We start from the raw sequence: 12,639 nt of genomic DNA, 5'->3' as shown, positions 1-12,639 counted from the left end.
ATCACTGTAATGGCCAAGTAAAAGTTTATGAAGGAAGAAGTTGAATAGGCCAATTATGTTTTATGGTTCAAGCTAATAGTAATTGATGTTATCATTGCCTTACCATATAGTATTTATCATAATACACTTCATAACAGTGTATATGTTACATTCATGCATGTTATATGCTTCTCTAAGCATTTCAGAGACTGACTTCATAGACATTAGCAACTTCTACCTTAAGGATAGAAAAACAAGAAATGTGGACTATGGAAAGGTTGTAACTGTGCTGGGGATTGCACAACATGTCAGTTATGGAGTCAGGAACACAGACTCCTGGCCATCCAGGAAGTCTTCAGCAGGAGAGGAACATGCCGAGGGAAGGCAGGAAGAGAAGAAAACATCAGCTACTGAACACTTTCAATGAGTCTGTTAATGACTTAAGATGCAGGACATCAATTATCACATACTTTATTGTCTCCTTTTAGAAACATCCTTATGCCACCTCACTGTAATCAAAGCCCTGAAGGACACCTGCTGTCTTCATGAGCTGCTGGGCCAGGGTTCCTGTTATGTCGGCAGAATCCTTCAGCCCTGACTGCAAGAGAAACTCCGCACAAACCAAGTGCTGACCCGCACAGGCCAGATGCAGGGCTGAGGGGAGATAAAATAACATGGATTTAGAACTTGACCCTCTACAGCAATGCTGACCTCATAAGTCAACTGTACCCAACAAAAATTTTGGTTCATTCAATGATTTGTATTTTATACTTTTTCATCCATCCCCATGACTTTACCTATACTGGACTTGCAGTATTTTTTTAACCTGATTGGGTTAAAAGATTTTTTTTTGGAGGCAGAGGGTACCATGGGTTGAACTCAGAGGCACTCAACCACTGTGCCACATCCCAGCCCTTTTTTGAATTTTATTTAGAAACAGGGTCTCACTGAGTTGCTTAGCACCTCGCAATTGATGAGGCTGGCTTTTAACTCCTGATCCTCCTGCCTCAACCTCCCAAGGTGCTGGGATTACAGGCGTGCGCCACTGTGCCCAGCCAAAAGATTTTTTTAAAGATAACAAACCAGTTACAGAGGATTTAAAGAACCTTTTCTAAAGCAATGGAAAAAAATTAATGAGAAATAGGATACTGATCCTCCTCATCCTCACTCCTGTGTGCCATTCAAAGGCAGTTTCAATGGCATGGAAATTTTTCTCAATGTTTTCTTGAATTCTTTTTCTAAGTAAAAATCACCATGAATAAGTACCACATGACAAAAAGAAAACATGTTGACCAATATTCCCTTCTAGATATGCTGAGAGTCTAAGAGCTTCACTGCTTCTGTGCCTGATCTTGAGGAGCTAGCCTGCATAGCCCTGGAGCCAGAATCTATCATCTGCAAGTCTTTGAAGCATAAAGATCTCAGTAAACCCTTACAGGATGGCCTTTGGCTCAATGGATACTACTTAGAGGGTTTAATTCTAAAGTCCAAGCTTAAACTTAAAGCTCTGAGTGAGGTTGGGGATGTAGCTCATGGTACCCACCATGCACCTCAGCAAGTACCTAGCACACAGAGGAACCAATTCCCAGCACCAAAAATAAAAAAGAGAATTAACTTTGAGAATATATTTCTGAGACCTTGCTCTTGTCCACCTCAACAGCAGGTGTCCTCATGAATTAGATACAAAGTGCTTTGATGGCACATATATTGCTGTGGTTTAAAATAACAGTAAAAAGGGCAGTGGTAATGAGCAGTGGTCATCATCGTCATGATAATAGCAATAGGTTTATAATTTTGCAAACAAAGGAAAATTTATTTTGAGGAAAAGTTGCTGAGCTACTGGAAGAAAAATATTAAAACCAGTGTGTGGGGGTATGTGTGTGTTGTCTTTTTTTTTTTTTTTGTATTACCTATGTGGTTATGGGGATCAAACCCAGGGCCTGTATATGTTAGGCAATGTTTTACCACTGAGCTATACCCACACCACCTCCAAACCCCAAACTAATGCTTTTAATATAAAAGTAGGTGGACTGTTTACATTGAATACCTGATCGATTTCTTTCATCTTTAGCGTTGATGTCAGCACCCAAGAACAAGAGAGTCTGAATCGTGCTTATATGTCCTTCCTGAGTGTTGAAACAAATTCATTACCACTGTGATGAGAACAAAAGAAAACCTTTACACACAAACTCTAGTGCATATTTGGCTCTTTTTAATAGTCAACTCCTAAAACCAAATTTTCATACTTAAGGAAAGACTCAGTATATCACTCTCAATTAATAAAACAATAAATAAATATCTTGGCAATATTTAATTATTAGGATATAGATGATCAAGTTTGTAGGCTAAATTATTGACCTAATACAGTTGGGTTTCTGAAAATGTAAGAATTATAAATCTTATGATTTATATAGAATTCACAATTTCAAAATTTCCCAAGCAAATATATGCTTTGCTATCATCTTTAGGGTAGAGATAAATTAAAAAGATTGTAACCTCTTAGAAAAGAGAATTCTATTATGGCTAGTATTATCATTTATAAATTTTTTTTTTGTGTGTGTGCTGGGGATTGAACCTAGGGGTACTTTACCTCTGAGTTATATTTCCAGCCCTCCAGCCCTTTTTTACTTTGCGTCAGGGTCTCCCTAAGTCACTCAGGCTGGCCTCAAACTTGTGATCCTCTTGCCTAATCCTCCAGAGTCTCTGGGATTATAGGTGTGTACCATCATGCCCATCCATTTATAATTTATACATACTTTGTCTAGCTGATGAGTCTGTTAGTATGTGGAGAGACCAAAATCAAGGATTCAGCTACTATCTTTCTATGGAGGAAACTAGCTTTCTTCCTTTGGTAGTGACCACACAGGAGAGTGTAGTTGATTAGGTGGGGAAAAAATCCTACTTTTAGAAAAACAAATCAAGGCAGGCAGCCACTGAATAATGTATATGTAACACACAGAACTCAAGAACACTTAGAACAGCTCCCTTTCTAGTGAAGAAATTTTGCTTATCTTCAGTGCTTTATACATTGGAGAGAGCAGTAAATACAACTACTTTGCTTTAGTTAAAGATCTTAACTTCTGAATTCCAGTGTAAGACTAGGGAGCTATGAACTGCATACAATGAATCTTTATCACATTAACATTATTCCTGAAAACAAAAAAGTTGGAAGGGAGGCATAAAGTCAGTGTTGTATTTAAAGAAAAGGATTTGGGAATCAGGAACATGGGCAATTTCTTTCATAGAGATGGAGCCAAACAAACCAGGACCAATGGAATAAATGGAATAAAGCAAGCCTACACAGGCAGAGACAACATCACGAGAACAAACCTACCTTAGCTGCAAAATGAAGTGCTGTGAGGTGGGTTGTTCTTGCTCTTGTATCTACATCAACACCAAGATCAGACACCAGGAATCGGATGGCTTCGTCTTGCCCAGTGACTGCTGCCCTGTGCAGAGCCTGGGCCCCCAGGCTATCCTCAGCTGAAAAGCAAGCCTAGGAGACAGGAGGGAAGAGCAAAGGTAAGCAGCAGAGGAACCTGGGTCCATATACCTGATAACATCTGGCAGTACTTATTTACTTAGTTGTCTATGTTTCTCTGGGCAGAGGATACAGAGCTTTTGTCTGATTCTCAAAGGACTCTAACCATAACCAAAAAAAAAAAAAAAAAAAAAAAAAAGGTTAAGAGCCAGTGTTCCCATAAATACAGTTATCTCATATTAGACAAAGGCACCATAAATATACATTGGAGAAAACTATAGCCTGTTCAACAAATGTGTGCCAGGAAAACTGGAAATCCATATGTAGCAGAATGAAATTGAACCCGTATCTCTCACCCTGCACAAAACTCAATTCAAAGTGGATCAAAGACCTAGGTGTTAGACCAAGGACCTTCACCTATTAGAAGAAAAAGTAGGCTCAATTCTCCACCATATCAGCTCAGGAACTGACTTCCTCAGTAAGACTCCTAAAGATCATGAAGTAAAATCAAGAAATCAATAAATGGGATGGTATCAAACTAAAAACTTCTTCACAGCAAAGGAAACAAGAATGTGAAGAGAGCCCATAGAATGGGAGAAAATCTTTGCCACCTGCATCTCAGGTAGAGCATTAATTTCCAGGATGTATAAAGAAGTAAAAAAAACTCAACACCCAAAACCCAAATAATCCAATCAATAAATGGACAAAGAAACCAAATAGGTACCTCACAGAAGGAGAAACATGAATGGTCAAAAAAAATATGAAAAAATGTTTAACATCTCCAGCAATTAGAAAAATGTAAATTAAAACTATACCAAGATTCCATCTCACTCCAATCAGAATGGCAATTATCAAGAATACAATAAGGGGCTGGGGATGTGGCTCAAGCGGTAGCGAGCTCGCCTGGCATGCATGCGGCCCGGGTTCGAGCCTCAGCACCACATACAAACAAAGATGAGTCCGCCGAGAATTAAAAAATAAATATTAAAAAAAAAAAAAGAAAAAAAAAAAAAAAAAAAAGAATACAATAAATGTTGCAATGAATATTGGTGAGGATGTGGGGGAAAAGGTTCACTTACACATTGATGATAGACTTACAAATTGATGCAACCAGTATGGAAAGCAGTACAGAGTTCCCTTAGAAAACTTGGAATGGAACAATCATTTGACCCAGTTATCCCACTCCTTGGTACTCAAAGGACTTAAAATCTGTATTTTAAATGCAGCCACATCAATATTTATAGCAGTTCAATTCAAAATAGCCAAGTTATGAAACCAACCTAGGTGCCCTACAACAGATGAATGGATAAGAAAAATGTGGTATATATACACAATGGACTACTACTCAGCCATAAAGAAGAATGAAATTATGGTATTTGGCAGTAAATGGAAGGAACTGGAAAATATCATGCTAAGTGAAGTAAGTTAGTCCCAAAAAAACAAAGGCCAAATGTTCTCTCTGATATGTGGATGCTAACATACAGTAAGGGGGATGAGGGAATAATAGAAGTTCATTGGATTAGACAAAGGGGAATGAAGGAAAGGGAGTGGGGATGGGAATAGGAAAGATAATAGAGAGAAGTGGACATAACTTTCCTCTGTTCATATTTGAATACATAACAAGTGTAACTCCACATCACATATGACCACAAGAATGGGGTCCTAATTAGAATACGTTATACTCTGTGTGGGTAAAATGTGTCAAAATACACTCTACACTCATGTATATCTTTTTTTAAAAAAGCCTATGTTGCATGCTATAGTGTCAAAAGCAGTGTAAGAGTCAGTTTGTTACTATTATTACTATCAAAGACCTACTATTTATTGAATACTTAACTTGCTAACTGCTCAGTGTACATGATTATTTCATCCCTGTAGGAACCTCCTGAATAAATGGAATTTGTTCCCATATTATAGATGGGAACATGATATATTGATGCTTAAAGAGGCCAAGGGGTACCATGAGGGGAACTTGCCAGAGCTGGGATTTGAACCCAGAATCTAAATAATGATTCAGATTCTCATCCTATAATCTAAAATTTGTAGGAAGAACCACAGGAATATAACAAACCCATTTTTATACCTCATGCTTTTTGAGGAGCAGTCTGGCTATGTCGATGTGTCCACACTGAATTGCATCCATAAAGGGGGTGACACCACAGCTGTCTTTGCAGTCTGGTTCATACGGACACCTAGAGCCAAAACCCCAAATGACAGAGCTGAGAACAGTCACCACTTCAAACATAATGGGCAGTTGGTATTTGATCACCTGCAGGTATGCTATGTGCTTTACAACACCTGTGATGACCTGTGTGTTCTCATTCTTCTCCCCATCTCAGTATCTCAACTGAGCTCTGGACCTTCAGGAGCACATGTTGGTCTTCCCCAGAAAACATGCTCCTGTCCTAGCCTTCTCTGACCTATTCGATGGCACCATCTCCTCTCTAGTTTGAAGCCTGCATCTTTACTACTGCCTTTCCACTACCGCCATCCTTGTGGCTCCTTATCTCTTGTACCCAGTTACCCACATCTCTTAATTCTGAAGTCAAACTACTTTTAAAAATCTGTACCCTTCTCTCTGTCTCTGCTTTTACTCCTTAAGACTAAGTCAGTTGGCAAGAGCCTCCCAATGTTCTTGGCACCTTGACACCTGCCTTGCTATGCCATTCTCCATAGTAACCGTGGTCCTCCCTCCACAATGGAATGCACAAAGTCACTCCTGCTTAAACCACTCAACTGGTGCCCACTGCATAAAAGACAAGATCTCAAACCTCACAGGAACTCCAAGGGCCAGAAGCATGTGGCACCTGCTCATGTCTCCAGCTTCCCCCAACCCTGGGCTTGCCATGCTCCCTTCTGTTTCCTGGTCATCACGTTGTGGAGCCCTCTCCTGCCTCGGCATCCACTGGGCCTTCTGCTTGGAACATTATAGCTCTACTCCTCCCTTGGTCAACTCAAACTTTTCCTTCGAGTCTCATGTGAATGGAACTTCGCCAGAGGCCTTTCTTTACCACCCCCTAATCTACCCAAAGACTTGGGTTCTCTCCTAGTGTCCCATACTTTTCCTTTGTAGTATTACACTTTGTAATTCTATGACAATTATTTGTGGGATTATTCATTTATACTTGCTTCCATATTAGCCTACAGGTTCCACTAGAGGAAGGACAGTTTATCATTCAGAACCTAATACATGAAGATGCTTCAAAACGTTTCTTAAATGAATAAAAGAAGAAATACTTATAATCTGCAGATAACCAAGTATGTTCCCGTTAGGCAACTCCCCACCTCCCCCGCCTTTCTGGCAATGTAGGGTTAAGTGCATTTTAAGTGCTTTTCTCTAATGATATGCTACCTCAGGTCATCTCTTTCACTCTGGCCTCAATTATCATTTCTATATCTAGGAGTCCCACATTTCTATCTCTGTCCTTCTGTTTCTCTACCTCCTGCTTGAAGTTTTTGCTTGGATACTCTCAACATGTCTACAGGTGAAATTATCTTTTACCCAAATCCACTTCTCTGGTGTTCAATGTCTAAGAAAGTGGCACATGTACCACTACCCTGAAAGTCATCTAGACTTCCCATGGACACCTGAAAATCATCCTTGAAGCCTCTCCTTCTCCTTCATTCATGTATTTATTGTGGTGCTAGGGATTGGATCCAGGACCTTACACCTGCTAGGCAAGCAGGTAGTAGGCACTAAGGTAAGTCCCCAAGTCCTCCTTCATCCCCTTTGTTTTTCACCTAAACCTATGCAGTCTACTTCTTAGATATCTCCAGATGTTTTTCTTCATCCCTCATCATCTCCCCAGCCCAGCTACTATCATTTCTTTCTCATTTCACTGCACCAGTCTCCCAAATAGAAAGTGCTTTGGAAAGCACCTTCCTACCACCCCTTACCCCATTTTGTAAACAGAGGATTGAGGATCTTTGAAAATAGTTAATATCTTATTATCCCTTGACTCCAAACACTTCCATATTATTTCATGTGCTTTGAACAAAATCTAAACTTTCTAACATGGTCCACAGTGAGTATGCTCCCTTCACTGTTTAGGCTTCAGCACATCAGTTTCTCAAATGTCCTACAGTTTTTCCTGGCTCAGAGTATCCACAGATGCTGATACCTCCATCTGGATGTTTCCTTGCCTCCAAGTGGCAGCCAATGTCTATTCCTCCTTCAGGTGAGAAATTCAGTGTTTCTGGGTGCTGAGATCCCTACTTCTAGGCAAGTGAGCCTTCCTGTTATTTGCTCCCTTAGGGATCCTGCAGCTTCTTGCAATGCTAATCAAACTTACAGAGATTGTCAGTCTGTCTTCTTGACAGTCCCTGATTCCATGAAGGCAGAATTGTACCTGCCTTATATCTGTTGTAGCCCCTCTATTGATACAGAGCATACTTTATATTGGGCACTAAGTGAATATATGTATATTTGTTGAATAGAGAAACAGATGATTTTTCTCTCATCTGTTTGATAGCTATTTTGGTTTTACAGTCTAAGAGTTATCTACTATGTCCTGTGTTCATTTTTTGCAAGCTTAGTTTGTTTCTTAATCTGCTTGAACTTCTTATGTAAGACCAATATTAACTCCTTGTTAGAACTAACAAATATTTTCCTCCAATTTACTGTTTGCTCTTACCTCTCAAGAAGCACCTTTACTGCTTCTAAACAGCCATGCATTGCTGGGAGAAGAGAGTTGAGAATTAGAGATTTTTAGTGCATACATAAAATGCTTCTTGACTGGGGATGTAGCTCAGGGGTAAAGCCTTTGGCTAGCATACATGAGGCCCTGGGTTTGATCCCAAGCACTGCAAAATAAATAAATAAACAAATAAATAAATAGAAATAAATAAATTTCCCCTTATGGCTCTCCTCTCTGCCCCATTCTTTTTGTGTGTGTGTGTGTGTGTGTGTGTGTGTTTATGGGGATTGAACCCAGAGTGTGTGTGTGTGTGTTTATGGGGATTGAACCCAGAGCCCTGTGCATGAAAGGAAAGCACTCTACCAACTAAGCTATATCCCCAGCCCTCTGCCCCCATTCTTATCATTATGACTTATAGGAAGGAGCACCTAAATTGATTGTTATTGTCCTAGAAAAATAAAGCCAACTGGAAAAGCAGTATTTAAGTCAGCTTTTTCACATCTGTGATCAAAAGACCTGACAAGAACTATTTTAGAGGAGGATTAGTTTATCTGATGCTCACACTTGGCTCTGTGGTAGAGCACTTTCCTAGCAGGTAGTAGGTATTGATTCCATCCTCAGTCCACAGATAGCCAACTCTATTGCTCTGTGCCCGAGGTAAGGTAGAACATCATAGTGGAAGGGAGTGATTGCAGAATGCAGTTCAGGACATGATAATCAGGAAGCAGAATTCCACTCACCAGGGACAAAACACAAACCACCAAAGTCATGCACTCAATGACCCATCTCCTCCAACCATACCTATCTGCCTATAGTTACCACACAGTTAATCCCCATTAAGGAATTAATGCACTGATTAGGTTAAGGCTCTCGTAACCAATCATTTTACCTCTGAACTTTCTGGTCTCACACATGAGCTTCTAGTGGACACCTCATATCTAGACCATAACATGAAGTAAAGAAAAATGTTTTCATATTACAGGTATATAACCAATACTTGATTATCATGTCACAGGTATTGATTTTAGAGAAACTAAAAGGTCTGTATCCTAATTCAATGTATTCTCTGGAAAGCTAAAGGTTATCTTTCAAATTTCTTGTTCTAGACTCTTGAGTCCTTTACTTTATTTTAAAGACAGAGTCTTGCTAAGTTGCTTAGTTGTCACTAAGTTGCTGAGGCTGATCTTGAACTTGCGATCATCCTGCCTCAGCCTCTTGAGACAGTGGGATTAGAGGTGTATGCCACTGTGCCTGGTCCCTTAATATCCTTTTATGTCACAGTAATTTTGCTTTTTCCTAACATTATGGTGTTACTAAGGATCTGAAGATAGTCTTTTTTCCACTTGTCTCAGTAACAATATGAAATGAAAAAAGAAAAAATAGCAGCAGCTAGTTATTCTGTGCTCATTATGCGTAGAGGATTATACTAAAGGATTTACATAATCATGCTCTTAAACCCTACAACCCTGATACATAGACATAATTAGCATCATTATTTTGCTGATGACGAAACTTGTCCAAGAGACAGACTAAGGTCTCTGCCCTAGGTCAAAGACTCTGTAAGAAACAGAACCAGCTTACTTACCTTACTTGCCATCTAACTAACTAGGGAGCTAACCTTACTTACCTTACTTGCCATCTAACTAACTAGGGATAGATACACAAGGTAAAGTGAATTAACACAAGAAGGGCTTGCTAGTCAAGTTATATTAGCTTTGGAACCTTTACCCACATCTGGGGGAGTGGTGGCACATACCTGTAATCCCAACAACTTGAGAGGCTGAGGCAGGAGGATCACAAGTTCAAGACCACGCTCTGTAACTTAGTGGGCTCCTAAGCAACTTAGTGAGACCTTACCTCAAAAATAAAAAAATAAATAAAAATAAAGTGGGCTGAGGGATATATGTCCGTTATAAAGTGCCTCTGGGTTCAATCCCCAGTACCAAAACAGAAACGAAAAACAGAACAAAACTATAATGTTCACATCCTTGACCTCTATTTTCTCAAATCGTCCATTCCTCTGTGGGTGACTTGCACAAGATGCTGGGCAGTGCTGGCTGAAACAGACTGCACACGTGGGCCTGCATGCCTACAGAGCTGTAGACTGTACCTGCAGTGTGCAGAGGAGTTCTTCTAATTTTGCTCTCTGTCTTCCATGCATCTGGGCAAACAGTGAGCAGATACTGAAGGATCAGAGGGTCACCTTCTCTACTGGCAATATGAAAACTGTTCCAACCATCTTTGTTCTTCAGGAGTGGATTGGCTCCGTGTTCTACAAGGTCCTGGATCACCTCAAGATTCTTCCTTGTGCAAGCCATCATCAGAGGAGTCCTAAGGCCAACCAGGATAAGCTGTCAAATGAAGGCAGCTGAGACATTAGCAGAAGGGACCAGGTCTTTGGGAAGGGCACATCCTTGGCACAGATGGAAAACTTTCTTACAGAATTCAGGGGACTGGAAAATAGTTTTGACTGGCAACTTGCCTGCTGTGAGAAGCCTGGGAGAAATAACAAAAGGGAAAAGATGGTGATTAATGGAAACCTACAGCAGGGAGGTACCTGAGAGGCCAAACTGTTTATGAGCCAGGATAGAATCAATTATAACAGAGCTAATAAAAGCCATAGATGATCCTCAAACATAACTAGGTCTTCTTTTTCACCACAGTGGGGAAGATGTACTTAACTATATGGCTCTCTTCCTGCGGCAGCAGTGGTGGTTTTGCAGTGCTGGGGATGGAATCAGTGCCTACTACCTGCTAGGAAACTGCTCTGCCATAGAGCCACACCCCTAACCCTCTTTTATTTATTTAAATCAGATCAGGAATCACTTGAAGGTAGGAACTTCATCGTGTTGTAAGCCTTAGGTTCTTTGATTTGAAAAAAATCTGATGCAGCAAGCACTAAAAATAATGTCAATCAAACAAAATGGGATTTATTTATGTGATGGTAGTGTACCTTGACAGTGGTGGTTATGCAAAGCTAGACTTGGTAACATCACATAGGTTCTACTCACACCGCAAGTGTAACTGATGAAGTTTGACTATAATGATTGTAATAATGTCAAAACAATGTAACTGGGGTAGTAATCTAGCTAGACGAAGTGCTAGAACTTTATACCTGGAGCTAGGAGCACTGCACACAATTCACTGTTTGATTATATTTCATACTGTCTCACAAAGGGAAGTTATTGTCCTCCTCTGTTAACCCCAGGAGGGCAGGAAGGTTGTGGCAGGACGACCTTGCTGCTGAGCAGGTCTCTAGGATGAGAACTAGAAGCTGAGAAAAGCTATCTTGTCAAGGGGACAGACTTAATAAGTACCCGAAAATCTGATTCTGCCATAAGTGATAAGGCGAAATGGTTTTCTGGATCCCGGCCACCTACCAGTCGGCTTTCTTCAGGCTATCCACAGCTGCCCCTCGGGCCAGCAGGTAGCGCACGCAGTCCCGGTGGCCCATGGAGGCAGCCTCGTGTAGAGGCCTCTTGTAGTCTCGGTTCGCGGCCTCAATGTCCATGCCCCAGGCTTCGGCCAAATAGGCTAGGATGTCCAGGCGCCCGTGACGGGCTGCACAGTGGAGGAGGGTGTCCCCGGCCGGTCCTTGGTAGCCTCTAGCCTCCTGCAGCTCCGCCTGCAGGGCAAGCAGCTGGCCCTCTTGCACCAGCCTGCAAAGTCGCCGCGGATCCCCGGGCCCGGCCATCACCGTTGGCCTGGGACGAGTGGGAGGGACCCCGAGCACCAGTCTTCCTCAGCTGGGGCCCCACTACCGTAGGCTGGGCGAAACTGAGAAGTGACAAGAGATTCCACTTTCTGATCGCAACCTTCCTCCGCGACGAGGTGCCGGTGCCGAGGCCCGGCCCGATTGGGCAACGAGAGAGCAGCCGCCCCCAACACCCTCAAGCCACTTGTTCTGGATGTGGGGAGGAGCCGCGATTTCCAGTATAGGGTGGTGACTCCTCAAGGGGACAGAACAGTCGGCGGTGAGCACGCATGTGGGCCACTCTAGTTGGCGCGTTCCAGACGCGCGCAGTAGTCTAGGCGGAGCCCTTGGCAACAACAACCCAAGCAGCTCGGTACGAGGGTGCATCTGTTGTTCTGGAGCTTCCCCTTGCACGGAAGTGATTGCAGGCCGAAAAGGTCAGGATGTGGGGTGTGGTGCTCTACCGCCTAGCCGTGAAGCGCTACAGAGAAACACGAGCGGCCTGACCCCGACCCTGAACTCTGCCGAGACAGGGGTAGCTCCGGAGGAAGCCGGGCCGGACCGTGACCTGCTTTCACCGGCCGAGCCCATGCGGCTCTTTTTCCCGCAGCCTGTCCGGCTCACGTCTGCTGTAGGGATGAGTGCGGGGCTGCGGTGCGCTGGGCCTCCCACTGCCGAGGTCTGACGCCTACGGGTGGTGTTCCAGTACTCTTCCCACTCCTCACCCAATCAGCAGCGGTACTTGGCTACCTCCCCGCCGCTACAGCTGTAGCTCCCGCGGGAACCCAGGCAGCTCGAAGGAACTCTGGGAAAGTTTCCTCTAGCCTCTCCGCGCAAGCGGAAGCACG

At 42.4% G+C, this 12,639-nt stretch overlaps 1 protein-coding gene and 1 long non-coding RNA gene across 6 annotated transcripts in view; one reads left to right on the top strand and one right to left on the bottom strand.

Moving 5' to 3' along the window:
• LOC124091349 (uncharacterized) overlaps positions 1–594 on the top strand; it is an 18,370-nt gene extending 17,776 nt beyond the window's left edge. For both annotated transcript variants that reach the window (XR_006851342.2, XR_006851341.2), the window contains one exon: positions 468–594. This is a non-coding gene — a long non-coding RNA (uncharacterized LOC124091349). The remainder of the gene's footprint in view (positions 1–467) is intronic.
• The window catches only part of Ankrd16 (ankyrin repeat domain 16), an 18,850-nt gene extending 6,211 nt beyond the window's left edge, over positions 1–12,639 (bottom strand). For 3 of the 4 annotated variants that reach the window (XR_006851337.2, XM_058578658.1, XM_058578659.1), the window contains exons 1-7: positions 11,478–12,639; positions 10,208–10,428; positions 8,095–8,137; positions 5,544–5,652; positions 3,314–3,475; positions 2,027–2,105; positions 450–633 (exon numbers count right to left, since the gene is read on the bottom strand). Coding sequence is in view for 3 of the 4 variants with exons in the window: in XM_058578658.1 (XP_058434641.1) it covers positions 476–633; positions 2,027–2,105; positions 3,314–3,475; positions 5,544–5,652; positions 8,095–8,137; positions 10,208–10,428; positions 11,478–11,791 (1,086 nt within the window). In the remaining variant the exon portion in view is untranslated. Of the gene's footprint in view, positions 1–434; positions 634–2,026; positions 2,106–3,313; positions 3,476–5,543; positions 5,653–8,094; positions 8,138–10,207; positions 10,429–11,477 lie in introns of those variants that run through there. The other variant, XM_046442399.2, reaches the window with a different exon arrangement.

The sequence above is a fragment of the Marmota monax genome, unplaced genomic scaffold (assembly GCF_021218885.2).
Source record: "Marmota monax isolate L192 unplaced genomic scaffold, Marmota_monax_Labrador192_F-V1.1 WCK01_AAM20220418_F8-fsc00072, whole genome shotgun sequence".
In the NCBI taxonomy this organism is placed as follows: Eukaryota; Metazoa; Chordata; class Mammalia; order Rodentia; family Sciuridae; genus Marmota; species Marmota monax.
This window is presented reverse-complemented; position numbering and strand designations above follow the sequence as displayed.